Source organism: Tasmannia lanceolata, unplaced genomic scaffold, assembly GCF_043159265.1.
Source record: "Tasmannia lanceolata isolate RefF3 unplaced genomic scaffold, GAP_Taslan_0.1 ptg000012l, whole genome shotgun sequence".
Classification (NCBI taxonomy): Eukaryota; Viridiplantae; Streptophyta; class Magnoliopsida; order Canellales; family Winteraceae; genus Tasmannia; species Tasmannia lanceolata.
In genome coordinates, this window is record NW_027518689.1 from 42,894,078 (window position 1) to 42,913,031 (window position 18,954).

Here is an 18,954-nt window from a genome sequence, read left to right on the forward strand (position 1 = left end):
AGTCCCGTATTTTTCAAAAAGTGCTGTGCGGACCGCACTATAAATTTAACTATAGTATTATCTTCTTACTTACATTTTTATTAATTAAAGGAACTAAAGACGGGTATATTATCTAAATACTTAAAGGTTTTATTTTATTGAATGAGCAAAGGTCTACCTTATAGCATAATTTTCTAACTTTTTAATAGTTAAATCTCTAACTCTCGTGCATGCTTACATAAAATCTCTCTCTCGTGCACGCTTACTACTTGTCATACCAAGACTTTCCAATTGAGATATAATTTCTGAACACCAAAGGACTTAAATTACTTAATGTCTTACTACTCTAAATTTCTTTGTTATTATTAAATATCTTATACAATTAAATTTCTCTACATCTATTAAATACCTTATACATGTAAATTTCTTTATAGCTCTTAAATACCTTAGAGCTTGGATGTGCGTAAGTCTTCCGACAAAATAGATTTTCAAAAAAAAAAAAAAAAAAACAATTTTATGTATCTTGTAAGCAAGACAATAGTGGAAAATAAAAAAAAATACCACTATATAATATGGGCAGTGATAAATCGACTCCCAAATATCTTAAATCGACTCCCTAATGTGTCTTTCTTTCTCCTATAGATCGAACGGCTAAGACTATACAGGCTTACACCATATAAAATCTCTAATCTTCAACACAGTAGCACTGTCTCGTTTAACAGTTGGACAATACCAACACCGATCAGAATCTTACCAACCCAAAAGGAAAGTTACTCGACATCACAAAATCTGTCTAAAATAGCTAGGTATTTTTGTCATGTTAGTAAAATGATGTTCTGCTTAGCGGTTCGGCCCTTTTTTTTAATCCGATCATCTTCTCCGATACATGTCGTGTCTATGGAAAGTGATGGTAATGAAAAAAAGAGATTGCATTTTTCTAAGAACCCTCTATGATATTTCAATAGTTGGGTCCATTAGGTTGTACAATTTTCTAAGAACCCTCTCGTAGTTGAATTACACGTGGGACCCACTTTGATTGATTGTGCCACATCTGATCATCTGATCTTAAAGGTCTAATATTAGATCTGGACAATCCTAACAAATCCAATCTATGAATTTTTCAATCTTTGAATGTGAACCATTGAACATATCTTTTACAATATCAATTCTTAGCTAGATCATTAATATCTTCTGATCAGATAAATTTGTGGGCCATGAATCATTGAATGTTGAGCTAACCTGATCTATTTCTTCCTGGATTCTTTGATTTTTCTGGTTCCTTCATCTTTAATGAGAAAATGTTATATCATAATGAATAGGAGAATGACCAAGGCATTGACTGTACCAAAAGCAAGATGAAGTGGAGATCTTATCCATTGGGAGACAAAGCCAACATGGCATGGTGGAAGCCTATGGGATTAGATTAATTAACCCTAGAAAGGTTGACATAAAGAAAAGGAAGTAAGGAGACTACAGTTTTCATGTGGGCCATGAGGGATGGATTGGAACCAAATTCATGTGACTTGAAGAAAAGGTATGTCTGTATGATCTTCATGATTTAATTACTCCTTTTGCATTGCTTGAGGAAGACTCCTTTGAATTGTCAAAGGAAACTGAAAATATATTTTCCACATTTTCAACTTTTAGGTGGAAAATGTGAAAATGGTTTGGGAGGCAAGATGCACCATTTCAGCACCCACTTGTTTCCATTCTGGCACTCCAACTACTTGTTTAACACTTCTTTAATCAGAAATTAAAGCTTCTTGGAAGTTCTTGTTTCCATTCTGGCACTCCAACTATTTGCTTAACACTTCTTTAATCAGAAATTAAAGCTTCTTGGAAGTTTAATAGTCAATTAGAAAAGCCTACATCACAAAAAGGATTGTCTGTATTGAGGAAAAAAATGTTACTTAGGCTCTTTCCTAGCAACCATTTTTTGGGAAACTGTTGATATGAAAGGGGACCAGAATCCGGCCAGTTGTGATTGAGAACAACTTGATTGAATGATCTAGACCCTTGATCTATAAAAGCCACGTTTAAGATTAATCCATCAAGAAAAGCTAAACCATTGATTTTCATAATCTTTTATCTTATGCATTGGAACTCCCAAGGTCATATTAGTTGCCTCGTGATATTCCACAGGATTAACTTTGGGAAATGGTATATTCGACCCTTTTTATACTTGGGACAGTCCCCTCTAGGGTAAAAGAATAGTCATAAATACACTGGAGGGGACTGCCCCAGGTAAGTAAAGGGTTCGAATATATAACTTCCCTTAATTCTTCCCTGTGGGACCCAGAAATGGATCATTATGTTCGGTATACCGTATACATAGCTAAAGGAATGCTAGACGGAAGGGAGCCCTTGCAAAAATGAGATGAAAGGGTACTCCCATTGGTCGCACATGACTCTAGTGCATTTAACATTCATTGACTTCTACATTTCAGAGGGACATGCACCCAATGGGGGAGCCCTTTCATCTCATTTTTTTCAAGGGCTCCATTCAGACTAGCATTCCTCACCTAACTAATACGCTAAAAGCCCTAAGACTGATAGAACATGTTAGGCTAGGCTCTTAAACCAATTAAGCCCAGTTTGTTTTGAATTTTGAGAATTGATTTTGAATAAGAACTGATTAATGGGCTTAAAAATAAACACAAATTTGAGTCCATTTATCAGTTTTGGACTAAAAAATAACTCTCAAAATTCAAAATGGACGGAGGGCTTCATTATTAAAACAAGGGGAAAAAGAAATTGTTGCTTGCATGCTTGTTTAAAATATAGCAAGTTTTTTTTTTTAAAAAATAAAATAAAACGTGTCTCTGCTTTTGCACTGCATCTACAGAACTTTGCTTCTGCAGGCAGCATTCATGAGAAATATTAGATAATACGAAAACGTGAAGGCCCCATGCACACCTACACATTATTCCAGGCTTTAATTACAAGTACTTTTATTGAAGATTGCTTGTTGCAGGCCCAAAGCATCTCAAACGCACCCTAAACACGTGGACACGTTCTTCCCAATTCCTAGTTTCCCCTTTGCACGTTGAGAGACCCCAAAGGAACCTTCCATTCTAGAAATTATTCTTTTTTATCTCCAGCAACTGATATTGGCACTACAGTGTTTTGATAGTTTATAAGGAAAAATATAGTTACACCCCCACAACTTTGTGACACATTCAACGATAACCCTGTAGTTTCAAACTCATCAACTACACTCCCTACTTTTCAATACGTATAAGGAATTTCCTTCAGTTGACGGGTCCGTCCATGAAGTGTTACGATAATCCTATGCAGCTGATTTTTTGGGCACACCCTATCTATGTCAGGACTCATCAAATGAATGCTTTGGATCATCCAAACATTGTGGGCCCATTGTGTTTTTGGTCGGCGGAGCAACGGAGTAGAGACAAGATCTTAATTTTTCAAAAGAGGGGGTCTACCTTATAAACATTGAAAAGTCAAGGGGTGTACTTGATGAGTTTGAAACTACAGGGTTATTGTTGAATGTAATTCAGAAAGTTGAGGGGTGTAACTGTATTTTTCCCTAATTTATAATTTTTTTTTTTTGTTGGTAGGCAAGCTGGGATTGAATCCCTCACCTCTAGGTCAAAGAAACCGATGGGCACCCTATTTTACACTGTTTTGATAGGGTGACTCCTACAAACTCAAACCATTCTTAGGGTGGAGCCCACCATTTTGCACCTTATGTTTTCATGGGGTGGGGCCACCATTTACACTTGGTGCTTTGATGGGGTGGGGCCTGGGAAGCGATATATTCACCCAGTTTTGTTCCCCGGGCCACCCCTCTAGTATATTTAGAGCTTCGGAGGAGAACACTTTCTAGTGCTCAAACGAGTTTTAATGGTGTTGAGAGAGAATCAGGATAGCAGCATTCTCACCGTTCTATGTCGAAGAGCCGAGAAGATAAGACGCTTTAACCCTCAAAAAATGTGGCCGTAAAATGAACGGTGAGGATACAAAGACTCAATGGTCTATATTTAAGGCCACAAATTAACCACATGAGACATAGATATGTTACATGCATAGATTCCATCATGAATTTATCCAAATAGTTTGTTTGTGGAAATGGATTGAATGGGAGCCACACCAGAAGTAAATTATTATTAGGGAAATTATATTTTCACCTTTTTTTCTCAGCATTTCCTTCTGTTTGTTCTCTCTGAGGGCTCCGTTCGACGTAAAATGGACTTAAAGCAAATTTTATTCTCATATTTTAGTGTAAAAATGGGTGTAAATTTTGTTTTTACGCCCATTCTGGGTCGAAAGAAATGAAGCCAAGTATGAAGTAAAATACTAACAAGAGGCAGATATAAAAACATGTACTTATTTTTCTTAATAAATTGCATTTAAAGAGATATGAGATGATGCTTTGATAAGTACACTACCAAACACTTTGGATTCGGGTATGGGCCCACATTATCTGGATGATCCAAAGCGTTCATCTGATGGGTCCTGACATAGATAGGGTGTGCCCAAAAAATCAGCTCCATCGGATCATCCTAACCCTTCAATCTATGGACGAACCTTCAGCTGAGGGGGCAAACCTTAAACAAATTGAAACTACAGGGGTGTATTTGTCACGTTTTAAACTATAGGGGTGGAAGTGGAAAATATGGTATTGTCATATCATATTGGGAGTTTTTATGAGCTTCTTTCCTATTTCATCCCCTTTCCTTTGTTCAGGTTCTTAGTTTCTATTCTAAAAGAAAACTTTTTAAAATTTAGATCAATCTTTCCCTCAGGAGATTGTTTCCTCCTTCGTGACTAACTGCGTTACCAAACAATCAACAATTCAAGGACTAAGATCAATCTCAATAATTTTTTTTTAAAATCTCAGACCTTTAAAAAACTGAAAGGTTTATTTCTCTCCCTGATTTTTTTAATCTACTACTTACTGTAAACATGATTTTTTCGTTCTAAATCCGTATGAAGTAATCAACAACTGATAGTGTTTCCCATCATCAATCATCAGTCTGCTATTTGATCGAATTATTAAGATTTGTTTTAATGATTCTTTGAGAGGGGTTGAGCCTCTCGCTCAATTGGTTAAGACTTTGTTTTGAGGTCAGAAGCTCAGCTTACACACATTTTACTTCGAAAGAAACAGAGCCAGGCTCAGTTTCAGTTTCTTTTGACAAATTTTACACCCATTTTTTCACTTAAAAATGGAAGAAAAACAACATATTTACGTAAAGAAACAGAGCCATAACGAAGATTCTAAGGAAATTTGAAGTCAAGTCAATCATACATGAAACCCATCATAATTAGCGCTGAGATCAATACCCTGTTTTTACACAGCATGAACAATAACAAAGATTATACTCATGGACAGAGATACCAATGGTTTCACTTTACTCAAACAAAGCTTGCAATGACTAAAAAATGAGCAGTGACATGAGAGAGTGGAGGATTGTTATAGTTTTTAACTGGGAGAGGATTGCTTTAGGTTTTAACAGGGAAGGATTCCTGAGAAAAAAAAATACTTTACAAGGAGACCAGCTACAGAAAGAGAACTCCAATTTCCCAAGATGGTAACCAATTAAATCAAATGCCCATATACTGATATGGTATTGCAGAAAAACCCAATCAAGAAAAGGCAACATTTTTCTTACAAAACAACCAATGGGATTATCAAGAAGTTACAAACCTCGAAATCCTCCAAAATAAAATCTCTAAACTCCCATCCCAATTTCAGCACGACGAAGAGGCTCCACAGCCAGAAGTTCCTGAAGACTCCGCCACATCCTCTAGCTTCATCATAACTGGTACTTCCTCTATCAATTTACCCCTATCTGAACCATCCACCACTTTGTTCAATCTCTTCAACCAAATATCATAATCCACGGGATATGGTGTGCCACAGAGACTATCGACATAATCGGAAAATGCTTTCAAAAGCGCCGAAACCTCACCAAGCTGTTGCTGAATCGAACGCCTTGCCCAACATCTCTCCCTCCACTGTAGTGCAGACTCAATAGAATCCTGCTCTTGCATAGTTCCCCCACACACAAAATAGATTAGGTAAACTAGGCTCTCGGCATCAGACGCGGGACAGAGCTTTCCCTTCTGAAGGGCATTGGTTGAAGAAAACTGCAAGTTTATTGCAGGGCTGTCCCTATCCTCCAGAACTGCACGGCCCCACGACACAGGCATGTACAGAAATCTGGTCCCACTACCGGAGGTATTCACACGTATTATGTTTTCAGGACAAATGTCACCGTGTTGGATATTAGCCATGGCAGCACTTTTCAGAGCTGATAAGCAGTCTCTGCAGCAGCGTAGGGCTTCCTCGGATGAAAATGGGCCACCACGAGAAACAATAGATGATAGGGGCTCCCCTACTGGAGATGTTATGAGAATTGGGGTCCCACACCACGGATGATCACATCGGCCACCTGGGCTCTGTTTCCTACAAGGGCCTGAATGTAGGATCCTACCAGAGGTAATAATTTCAGGCAAATACTTGCTTGTGATCCCCTGTTGCTTCATGATGTTTAATACCTTGGTCTGTCTTTGAACTTGGTACCACAGACTCATATCCTCCCAAGATGGCTCAAGCCTAGATGGATGAGCACCTACGTATAAGGTCAATAGCTCAACAGGGTGTTCTAGAGAAACAGCACTATAAGATAAGAAGTTCCCGTCGACCAAAGTCTCCTGTATCCGAAACCCTTTTTGTCCCTGCAAATCCTCCAACAGTACCACCTCACCCTGCTTGAGCTTCAAACGTGTTGTTTGTTTTCTGCAAGAATTCTGATCCTCATCACAATCAAGTTCAACAATCTCTCTCTGGTTCTGGCTAGATTGTCGAACAGGGACCGGCCCATTGCTATTTGGGATAACGTGGCACTCCATCCTACGTTTTTGAAGGCGTAGACTGTGGTCGGCAGCTAATGCAGAAATCGACTTTCTTGGCGGTCCTTTCCACTGGACAATGGAGTAAAAGGTTGCCAAAAGTAGTTGAAGAGTTCCTAGGTCACCCCAATTTGGATTCCCTAGCTTGTTCCATATCCGATCTACAGGTGAAATATTGATCTCGGCATGGAGCTTGATCCATTCTACAACAGAGAGGTGTGGGTTGCTTGAGTTAATCTCGAGTTTTCTCAAATCACCCCCAAGTTTGACCACCCCTCCAAATTTAGAATCAAGAACCAGAAGATAAACAAAATCACTGCTGACAGAATTGAATTTGCTCAAACTTCTCGAGAGAAGTATATGGAATCCATAAAAGAGAGCCTCACAAATAGTTGATAGGGAGAAACCCGACGACTCATTTCCCTGTGATATGTCTGATTTGAATAAAGCAAGCTCTACCACTTGATCCCATTGAACTTGTAAATCAGTACCATTTCTTGCAACCAAAGCTGCCCCACAGAGTGATCCCAGCCTTCCCTTGGATATTGCATTTTCAACTGTGTAAAATTTGGATCCGGAGTGATGAGGACAAGAGACAAAGAATGGTAGCGGTCCATTTTTCTGCCAAAAGGTACGCCATAAGCCATCTATGGTGGCATGGAGAAAGTCTTCCAAGGCACGATAGTCATTTTCTTGTAGATTATCAGAAGAATATACGGAACATGGCATCCGGAAAAGTTGCTGAAATAAGACCCCCTCCAATGCATAATCAAGTTTGCGTAATTCATCAACCATAAAAGGAGAACCGAACAATTGTTTCCCATCAGTAGGATTAGAACCCGTCTTCACTAGAATCCAATCTTCAAGATCTTGTGAAAATAATTCTATATCCACAAATTTCCTAGTGTAATCTTTTAGCCCCTTGAACACTCTTCTGGAAGTAGGAATGAACCGGCTTGAGGTTGAAACCTCAGACCTTCTATCAGGGGAAACACCTGCATCACATATCTTTTGCCTTTATTGAGGGTAATTAGTTAACATGCATACAACTTTAATAGTAAGGACCATTAAAAAAACAAACAAACAGCTTTAATAGAAAGGTTTCATGTGACAGTTAAGAGAGATGGAAACTATTACAGTATGACAAAATTGAATGAACTAGGGTCAATAGAAGACGGTATGACAAACTGTATGTCAGAAAAGTAGATTAATGTATTGTATGTCAATGGAGCCTCCTTTTTTTTAAGAAAACAGTACTATATTAATAATCGAATATGGCAACAAAAACGATGGGGGATGAGTTGGCCCTAGTACCAAGCATAGAAAGATAACAACAGGGATACAAAGCAGGGTTCCACCACCTCAAAACCCGAAAAAAAAGTTCTTATATTTATACATGAAAATGACCAAGGAACAGGGATGTAATAATAAATTACGTGGAAATGATGGCATTTGAATGTTAGAAGTGATGGAAACACAACACACCAGACATGTTAAATACAAGGTTGAGAGTATTTGTATTGAAGATCATCCACAAATACTAACCAGATTTAGACCTCCGGAAACTTCCATCCAAACTTTGCCCAGGAGATGAGTCCAAATTTCTTTGTCGAAAACCTGAGCCACATGACCAACAAGATATGTGTAACCCTCATACAAAAGAAGCAAAATATGCCTAACCAAAAAGACATAAAGAAAGTACTATATGGCAAGACAAATTCGGAAGGAAAAGAAGGGTAGACTAGTGGGAGAAGTATTATCTACAAATGTGAGATATTTACAAATTCAAAATAATACATGCCTAACCAAATTTTTTTTTTTTGAAAAGTGACATATTTCATTAATTCTCAGAAAGAGCATTCGGGACCAGGGGTCCCAGCCTGCATTACAAGAGAATAACATGAAAATTGGCACAGGTATACTTGTAACCAATGAAATATATTTGCAGAAAAACAACAAAAAGATCCCTTTCCTCCCTCCTCTATCCTATCTTGCTTATATTACATAGTTAAAGGTTTTCATCCCACAACCTTTTCCGAACCTCAATTCCATGATTGCGTAATGAGTCTAATGACAGAGATTCCCAGGCTAGAGTGGCGTGCCTCCATTTTAGCGAAAGACCATAATCTCTCAAGCTAATCATGATACTACAACTTTCTTTCTAGTGCAACTAGGATCTTAACTTACCATCGCAGAGAGTGACCCTTTCAAGAATTCTTCCTAACAGTTGATGTTCCTTCGACCTATGGGATTGCAACCATCATCACAATTTCCGCAGTCTGGGTACCAACTTCCGAGTTTCCTACACTCATTTTCTTCCCAACCTGTCCCTGTTCAATTAAATAACTCTGAAACATTATGTCTAAAAATTGAAATCGGAAGACTTAAGTACTATCCAACAACTTGCAATTTCTCCTTAACTGAATTTTCTAAAAGACGACCGATACTCCTTAAAACATACAGTTGTTCACCTCTCAAAGTGTGCCCTTTAATCCTGTAATCCACCTTTTGCTTCAGCCTCTTTAACTCTTTCCATTGTATCATCTGCAGCTCTTGCATTGCCCGGAACATTTCTCTTGTTTTTTCTAGATTCTCCTGATAGGAGATCCCAAAGACATCGCCCGTTGCTAGAAAATCATTAAAGCCTTCCAATTCTGGGTGCCCGGATTCTTCCTCAGTGTTCAATACCAGGACTCCCTTTCCTTTATCTTGCCTGCCTGATTCACTAGGTTGCCCTAACTGATCCTGTTCCACCTCAGGGCTACCTAGCCCTAAACCCTGCACATCTTCATCCCGGGTTGCACGCTTAGATTCCAAATTTGCAATCGCCAGATGCTTCTCCTCTTCCCATAAACGCCTTCGTGTTCGCCTTTCCTTTTCTACGATTTTGTTAAAGATGGGCAAATTGCGGAGGGGCGTATGAAGCTCCTCCTCACTATTTAAAGTGGCCTGTGAGGGAGACACACCCACACTTTGATGAACTGTTGCTCGCTCTTATAGCCATTGCTTCTTAAGGGGAGAAATTAGCACCTCGCTAGGAGTAGGAGATGCCTTCCTTGCCAGTTTTTCATTATATTTAAGAGTTCTAAGGAGTTCCAAGTCTTCGTCCACCAAGGAAATTTCTCCCTTGCTTACGCTTCCAGAGCCTTCAAAACCTGCCTTTCCGATCATACTTGAGCCAGGCGAGGATTGTAAAATTCTCAGTTCATGGAGACTTTCCGAATGAGGCTTTTTCTTCCTAACCTCCTTCTTACGATACACACATTTAATTTCTCTGCCCAAAGTTGAAAGGCCGCCACGGGTTGCCAAGATGTGAGTGTTCGGTCCAGGGCCTTTTCTGATTTTGCATTTACCCACATGTGTACTCTTCACATCTGGGCTTGGACCCACTCTAAAAAACCTATTTTTTAATTTTAGTGCCTTCCTCTCCTCAGCTGATTTTAAGCTGAAAAAATCCACAATATCCTTTCTACTTGCCTTTCTTTTTGTGCCACGTGGCACAACCCTATCTGACTTAGTAGCATTTGGCAGAGTCACAGGTCCCCTCAACTTAGCCTCCCTACTACCTGACAAGGCAGTGACAAGCTCTGGGGGACCAGGGGGTAGGTGAGAAATTCAAAATTCGAAAGGGGGGCCACCAGCTCCAATTCGCGCTCAGTGGCCTCTGCCACCATTTCCAATGGAAAGACCACCGCCGGTGAATCTTTATCGGTACGAGACTCATCAGGATTCCCAAAATGGGGAAAATTGTCTTTACTGTTGGACTCTTCCACAAAAAGTTGGGTCTCAAGGACCTGACCCAGATGCGAGCCAAGAATCACCATCGTGGCAGAGGACCAAGCATGAAGCGGAATATTATAAAATCGTAAGTGAACAGTTCTGGCTCCTGAATTATACGTTGGGAACCATGGTTGGAGGGAGGAGAGGAGCCCCCCAAAAGCCTCCCCTCCTCGTCGAAGAATAGTTGTAGCTTGGGCCTTCGAACCGAAACGGAAAAGGATCTCCACTGTGCTGATAGCAAAGGGTTTTTCCAGATCTGGGAGGCCCCATAATTTTTTGGCCCAAGCCCAGACATCCTCTAAGAGCTAAGAACTAGATTTCATGTTTCCAATAAGACAGCTCTTAAGATGTCTTTTTCTTTCATCCACTACTGACGTCGGAACATCTAGGCTTCAATCCTCTTCACAGGACGCAACTTGGGCCTGTTCGGGTCTCCACACTAGGTTTGGGTTTGGGTTTTCTCTATTATTAGGTTGTAAGCATTTTCTGCACAAAGTGCGTTACCAAAGTTTCTGTAATTGCATTTTGAGCATAACGCTCCCGTTCGAGAAAGGCCTACGATATGAGTCCACAGCTCGCCGACCAGAAGCCTCTCTGGCACCAAAATCCAACCTCCTCCACCTAGTATCCCAGTCCTCCATGCTTCCCAAAGAACCCGCGTGCGATCTCGGTGGATGGCATTGGGACCAATAAGGCCTGTCCAAGTTGGTCTTTTGCCCAAATGAAAAACTTCCATGACGGAGTAACCTCCATCTAGGCAAGACAGATAAGGCTCTGAAATCCGCTCAAGGTTGATTCCACATTCACATAAGAAGCCCGAAGATTGCTGGAGCCACGAGACTCTCGGAGGGATATTCCTCCGGCTTCTAAAAACGTCCCTAATAGTCATCCGTCAATTCAATTCCCTGGTTCTTCTCTTCTTCTCCCTAAAATTCCTCTATTCTTCTCTTCTCCCCTAATTTCTTCTTCTCTTCCCCTATTCTTCTTGTATTCTCTTCTTCCCCTACTCTTCTTCTATTCTTATAGCCCATGCGAGTAGTTCTTCCTAACCAAAATATAGATAGCAGTCAACTAGGCTCCGAGGATTTGTTACATAGATCTACATGCATGTCCTAGACCCAAGTCACCTAGTGTCACGGGTGAACTACAAACCCGAGGAAATTGCCGGCGGATACGCCAAAGGTACATTTAAAGGGTTCATTTTGAGCTTATGGACCCTCATGATCTCAAAGGCTCTTTATAAATCGGTCAAGTGATTTTGTCGGTTCCTTGTTTTGATAACTACAACATCAATGTTGTAGTTATCAAATGTCACCTATCATGTCATGAAAGATGGTATTCATGGCTCGTTGATATGTAGCACCAGCATTCTTCAAACCAAAAGGCATCACTATCCACTAGTAAGTGCCAATCAATCTGTGACATCTAAATGTCGTTTTTGAGACGTTATCCTCGGCTATGAAAATCTGACTATAGCCTGAGTGTCCGTCCATGAATGATAATATCTCATTCCCGGATGCGGCGACAGGGTCCGCTACAGGCATAGAATATTCATGCTTTGGAGTTGCCTTATTTTAGGTCTTGGAAGTCTGTACATACTATAAGTTTTCCATTTTTCTTAACTATGGGAACTATATTAGATAACCAATCCACATACTTGGCTGTTCTGATGAAGCCGGCCTTGAGCAATCTCATCACCGTATCTTTAATCTTCGCAGTGACTTCAGGTGACAACCTTTGCACAGGCTGCTGGTAAGGTCTGAAACTATACTTTATGGGAAGCCTGTGCTTGATTAGCTTCCTATCTAGGCCGGGCATATCATGATAATCCTAGGAAAAGCAGTATTTGTACTGCTGTAATAATTCCACGAGGTTGTTCCGGTATTCCAAATCCAACTCACTTACGAAGACAGATCATTTGTCTTCCTCGGTCCCATGATTTATTTCCATTACCGGGTCCCGAGTCTCGGCTTGGAATCTTGCATCTTTACGGGTGCAGGTTTTAGGTCTTCGAACTGAATGGATTCGAAGTCCGTTAGATTCCCAAAAAAAAAGAGTCTGTCTCGTCCTCCATTATACGTTCGGCCTGGTAAGCCGAGATAGAGTTTATACTTTTCTGTTCGAGGTTGAACACTAACGACCTCCACTGAACTTCCTGCATACCCGCTCCTGTCACTCTTAAAGTAACATTTGATAAGGCTTTCGGCCATATCGGCCGAGTTTGTTCTCCTGCCAAGGCGGCCGGCTTTTTAGTTTCGTCAAAAGTGATAGCCTCAACAAGCTTTCCATGCTGATCGGTTTTGAGTCTTACATGACGGATCTTAGAGTAATAAAATCTAGCAGCTTATGCTAGATTTTGCATTCACCAGCAATGGCTTTCCGTCGGCTGCTGCTATCTCCACCTGGTTCCCATTCCAAAATAGTGAAATAAAAATGTTTGATGAAGTGATGATGGCACACAGAAATTGGTGTGAATCCAATCGCATCCCAACAGTGCATTGTAGCTCGACGATCATTCCGTCTCGAAGAAAGGCGTCAGTACGGGCTTAGTCCCCACCACAAGTTCTATTGGAAGAACTCCAATCGGTCTTTCAACTCCTTCCATAAAGTTGACGACAGTGACTTCGGTTGGGATTGGGTCAGTTTGATTTTTTCCCAACCTTTTCATTATGGCGATGGGTATAATGTTGATCGCAGCACCATCGTCGACAAGTACCCTTGGCATGGGTCTACTGTTCATGTTCATCTTGATGTAGAGTGGCTTCAGGTGGTTTGCCATCTCCTCAGTCAGTCGCTCGAACACAATCTTTGCAACTTCATCGTCAGTATTAATCAAGAGTTTCGCAGTTCTCTCTCCTTCATCAGCTCTTGGCCGATCCTCGCATCTAAGATCTGAAAGATCTCTTCTCCCTGCACCTCCACATAGTCCTCCAGATATGAAGGTTGCTCAGGCTGCGCCTGGTATGATTCGAGCAAGATGAATACCATGTTGACTTCTACCTTGCTTGGTAAAGATCGTAGGGCCTGGACTTGTTGTTCGAAGTCCCCATCCTCATAATCATTTTCACCCTTGACCCTGTTGGTCAAATCACTGGTAGGCAGATCACCCAAAGGTTCTTTCTCTAGCGGTGGTACCTTCAAAGATTCCACTCTAGGGGTGTTAGATTTTCCGTTGTCAGTTTTTTTGCCCCATTGATACAACTGAACCTTCATCGTTCGATTCTGACCAAACTCCACTTTTAGTTTTTGGAAAAGTGCACTCTGTCATTGCAATCTCCTCTTTTGGGTATTGGTCAATGACATGAATCAATGTGGGTACTGTTAAGGTTCATATCCCATACTTCAACTTGAGTTATAGGCGGGTTCACCATCTGAAGTTTCTTGTTAATGTCTCTTGGAACATTCCCCCTAGGAAGCGATGAGGAAGCATACTTGCCGGACTGAACAAATTTCGGATATTCTCGGTCAAATTTCTTGCTTCTGGTCTCTTTCAGGATAGAGCCTGGCTTGGGCTTTGGGTGTCTAATGCTGTAGAAGTTCGACGTCCCAAACCCATGCAGATTTGGTGATTGGTCTCCTTGGCGTCCGTTGTAATTTGACAGGTATACATATTATTCTTCTTTGACCTTGGCCTTGCACCTAGGACAGAGGGTTTCACGATAATCCACCTTGAATTTACTCATCCAACCGGACAGTTCCTTGGCAATAGTTGAGGCTTTGTCAATCTCTTCGGACAGTTCCCTGGCAATAGTTGGGGCTTTGTCAATCTCTTCTTATGCTAGACTGACAGCTATCAGATTTGCGTCTTGGTCTAGCAGCGACTTCCGATCGAGGGTTTGCTCTTCGTGACGCCTCGATTTTGCCCCCAGTTTCATTCTGACCCGACTCATTAGTACTTTTCACGACCAGGCCCAACGCAACCGTGTTGACATCCACAACATATGGGAACGGGTCTTCGTCGACCGTCATGACCCTTTTTCTTTTTCAGGGAACTTGAGTCGTCCGTTGAATATGGCCTTCTACAAAGCATTGTGAAAAACAATACAATTGTTAGGATTATGGATCCATGCGTGGTGCCATTTGCAATACTTTTTTTCATATTTAATTCATCGAGAAAGGAATGATACGGTCCTCCAGCAACTTCAATTGCTTGTCTTTTAGTAAATGGTCAATGATCTGCTCGGTCTTAGTTATGACAAAGGAATACTGCTAACCAGCATCGTAGTAATTCCTTCGGACTGGGCGATTATCCTGAAAGTTGTCAGTAGGGTTATTGTTTTGCTTCCGTGAGCCTAGCCAGGGACTTACAGGTATAAGGCTTAGCACCTACAAGTTAGACCACGCTTGCATCGGTTTGGTCGAGAAGTTCTTTTTTATTGGGATCTGTCTCGATCTCGGCCATGGTGATCTCGTAATTGGATCTTTATAGTAGGTCCCTTTTGACAAGATCTTCCTTTGTTCTTCTTCTTTAATTAGGCTCTCGTATCTCGAGGCCTGAGAAGCCAAATGGTAAAGGTCTATAAATTCTTGACCCGCAAACTTTTTTCCTTAATTCCAAACTAAGCTCGTTTTGGGCCAACTTTAAGTAGTCGGCCTGCTGTAAGCTTGGAGTGGCATCTGTGTTCATGGCCCTTTTGAATCGAGTAATGTATTCATTGAGTAATTGGCTTAGCCCAGCCAAATTTGCTATATTTACTTCGGGTTCAATTCAGTAGAACTGGAAATGGAAAGTATGTTCCATGTCTACACATGTCTCAATACTGTTGGGTGGCAGAGTAATGTACCAATTGAAGGCTTGTGAGAGAGTTGGGAAAAAGCTAAAGTTTGTAGACTTTGTGACTTGCCTCTCCACATTGAGCAGTGAAACGACCTCTGTGCTCGACAGTAGATTGGTTATCTTCCCTAGAAAATAACGTAAATTCAGGAACTCGATATCCCCGAGGGTACGGGTAGGTGTCATACCAGTCGAGATACGATTCCTATACACCAGCCTATGAGTCAGTCTGAACATTGGACCGAGTTGTTGTATCATCTCCATGACCCGGTCTCTGTTCAGGCTGATGTACTGCGGACTGTAATTGTCCCGGACAATAGGTTGACCTATCCTAGGATCAGGCGGCACTGGTTGCCCCCCAGCTCCGCCTACATGCACAACTCCCATATTAGCTTGCGGTTTAGAGGTGGTGTGCGAGGCTGATCTGGTTCTAGTGTCCGTTATTGTTCCCCTGAAAACTAGTTCCATTCCCGGTCTGCGCCCCACGGTAGGATCGTTCACACTCTCATTTGGTCTTACGGTCCCAAGGTCTGGTCGATTTGCTACAGATGACCTTGCCTGCTGTTGAGGCCAAGGTTTCCAGAGCGGGAAGCGAAAGTGGAAAGCGAAGCGGGAAGTGAAGGCTCTCAGGAAGGTGAGAAGCGGGAAGCATTAAGGGGCGACGAATTTTTTTAATAGTTAAATATTTTAAAAAATAAAAAAATCAAAAAGTACTAAAGAAATATAAGAAATAATTATATGAACCAAATATTAAAAAAAAACACTTTTTATTACAAGATCCAATATTTACTTAAAGCAAAATTACTATCAGCTAAAATGCATGTGTTGACCAGTCTGATGACCAGTGCCTTGACCAATGCCTGACAGGATGAAAAATTTTCAGAAACCAAATTATGAGATTTTTTACCTGACTTTTGAGATTTAATAATGTTTGCACATGATAGAATTTATGAATTTTTAAAATTGAAAAAATACCCCATCATTTGGAAGTTAAGATTTTGACCCGACCTGTTTTTTTTTTCAAATTTTGTACTATAATTTGAAAATTGACTTTTTATCCTTCTAGATTTGGGTCTTGAAACTTTTTTTAATAGATTCAAATGGGGGGTATTCCTTATTTACAAGTCAATCTTAAGTAAACGGACAATAAAAATAGTAAAGATATTTACTTAAATAACTTCACATGTCAATACTAAGAAGAGGAAGAGAAGAGGATTGGCAAGAGACAAGGAGGGTAGATAGCAAACGCGCTTCCCATAGAGTGGGAATCGCATTTCCCAAGTTTTCGAAACGGGATTCCCAAAAATTGGAGAATCGAGAAGATTCCCATTTTCGAATCGATTTTCGGGGAATTGAGATTCCCCATTCTGAGTATAGATTCATGTTTCCTTGGTTGAGGCATCATGGAGGCGAAGTCGCTAGCAACAGTCATGCTTGCTGGCAAGTTATACCCTAGTGCCGAATTTTGGCTTGATTCTCCCGGGACAAATACGGAGGGGCTACTAAACGGGCCTCCTGAAGCAGGATTCGGCCTAGTTAAGAGCTGGAATTAGCTGATCCTGATTCCACTCTCTGGCAGGGTAGTTGCACTAAAAAATGCGGATCCAGTGTATAGTAGCTGCCGGACCGCTCAAGTGTATGGTAGCTGCCGAACCGGTCCAGTGTATAGTAGCTGCTAGACCGGCTTATAAACCTACCAAAAAGGCAATTGTACTGCCATTGGCACTGCCATTCTATTAGAAAGTAAACTAAACGGTCTGTCTACCTACTTGGAAAAATTCTCGCTAGAGGAGTGAAAGGCCCTTAACACTTTAGAAATCTAGCGAGCCACCATTTGAGACAACTCATGGGAATTCTAGTCCGGGTGTTGCCTAAACGTAGCGGCCACATTCTGAAGTGACGAAGGCACGTCAGAGCTTCGTCCTTGTGGAAGGGTTCCCCCGCTCGGCTAAATAGGATTACAATTCTCCCCAGGTAAAGGATTTTCCCGATTAGAAGTCCTTTGATCATGTGTTTTTGCACTCTTAGAAATGTTAGAATCACTAGCATTTTCGAGAGCGCCGACGCTTGCACTTTTACTTCTAGTATTATGGCTATTTAACGACGAGTAATGCACTGGGGTCCCACTGGGCATGCCACAAAATGGTGTTTGGTCTAAAATGCTCCGGCACAATTGGTCAGTGCACCACCCCACCATGTGGTCGGGTGTGGTGTTTGTGTTTGTGAGCGTGTGAGTGAGATGGGCGGGCGTGCCAGCCTCCTGGGAGGCAAGATCGGAAACTCGATTCGAGGAGTCGATGACCGAAACATTTCCCTCCTCTGGGATTAGATTTCAGACGATAGAGAAGAAGAGAGGAATGAAACTTCTTCCTTGGGATCCTCTGCCTTTACATAGATGAAAAGGACATTTTACAGTACAGGCGCGACACCAAATGTGGGGATGTCGATACACACAGAATGTGAACGACATGTCGATACGTGCAAAACATGAACGACTCACAACTACCTCTTCCATGCTCCATTACTTGCATGCCCTCCTTTCTTCCAGGCGGTTATCACCCGCACCTTTCCTTAAGTAACAGCTGGTGTGTCACTCCTTTGACCTAGTACAACTGTGTCATTGTTAAGTAACTCAATCCCGCTTGACCTATCGAACTTAAAAACATGTATAAACAAGAGGGAACTTTTGATAACTGTCTAGCCTTTAGGTTGCACTATTAGCATGTTCCCCTTACTTCCATCGAATGCCAGCCTGGCCATATTACTCCTTTGACTCGGCCCAAAAGAGGCATCATCTGGTGATTTGGTCCCTCATGACCGAATGTGCCCGAAAATGGGTGTAAACATTTCTTGGAATAAAATTTGTTGAAATCCCAGACAAATTTATCAAAAACAACAACCTCTCCATCAAACCAGAAAAAAAAGAAAAAAGAAATCGCTTTTTCTAATTCAAATCCAAATAAAACACCAGACAAAAATCAAAATACACAAATTTCTAGGGTTTCGAGAAACAAGATCTTAAGTGCTTACCCAACTTCATCGTGAAATCCAGACTATCGATTCGGAGCAGGACACAAAGAGATCACAAGATCTGGATCGAGAAATCCATACGAGAAAGAAGAACTCGAACCCTAACATCATTGAAGAAACTGAAGATCGGATCGTAAGAAAGTTCCGCAATCGAGAGACGGGAATCGCAGAAGGTAGATGAAACGGAAGGACGAGGAAGGTGAATAGACGCCATTTTCGAGCAGCTGAGCTTCTCCAACCCTAACCCTAACCTCCTTCCATGGCGGTCGGAAACCTCTTTTTATTAATGAGTTCTCTGCTTCTGTCCGTACAGAGATGGCGATCCTTCTTCTCGTCTGCTCTGTTCCGCATTTCTTCGAATCGCTCGTCGGAGAACTCTTTTTATTTTAGAATAGACGGAATAGAATAATGTATGTATGTAATAAGGGAACGGAAACATCTACTTACTAAACGGCCATACATGGGTCCCACACACCACACATTTACAGTGATCAGGTCCGTTGATTTTTTTA

The 18,954-nt window shown here is 41.2% G+C and overlaps 1 protein-coding gene across 2 annotated transcripts; it reads right to left on the bottom strand.

Moving 5' to 3' along the window:
* Nucleotides 1-5,236: 5,236 nt before the first annotated feature.
* On the bottom strand, nt 5,237-18,841 carry LOC143888297 (uncharacterized). 2 transcript variants are annotated; one of them, XM_077392672.1, is made up of 3 exons: nt 18,443-18,841; nt 8,404-8,475; nt 5,237-7,853 (listed from the first exon to the last, which is right to left on the bottom strand). In XM_077392672.1, the coding sequence occupies exons 1-3, from the start codon at nt 18,450-18,452 to the stop codon at nt 5,695-5,697; spliced, it is 2,241 nt and encodes a 746-aa protein (XP_077248787.1). In that variant the 5' UTR covers nt 18,453-18,841; the 3' UTR covers nt 5,237-5,694. The 2 variants fall into 2 exon arrangements, with proteins under 2 accessions (XP_077248787.1, XP_077248788.1); XM_077392673.1 differs by lacking the exon at nt 18,443-18,841 and having other exon boundaries at nt 5,237-7,873; nt 8,404-8,439.
* Between the last annotated feature and the right edge of the window lie 113 nt (nt 18,842-18,954).

Bases quoted from the DNA above. Each gene is read 5' to 3' on its own strand.
- LOC143888297 (XM_077392672.1), bottom strand. The intron at 7,854-8,403 runs GTTAGTATTTGT...TATGTGATGCAG, and splicing joins TTTCCGGAGGTCTAAATCTG to GTGTTTCCCCTGATAGAAGG.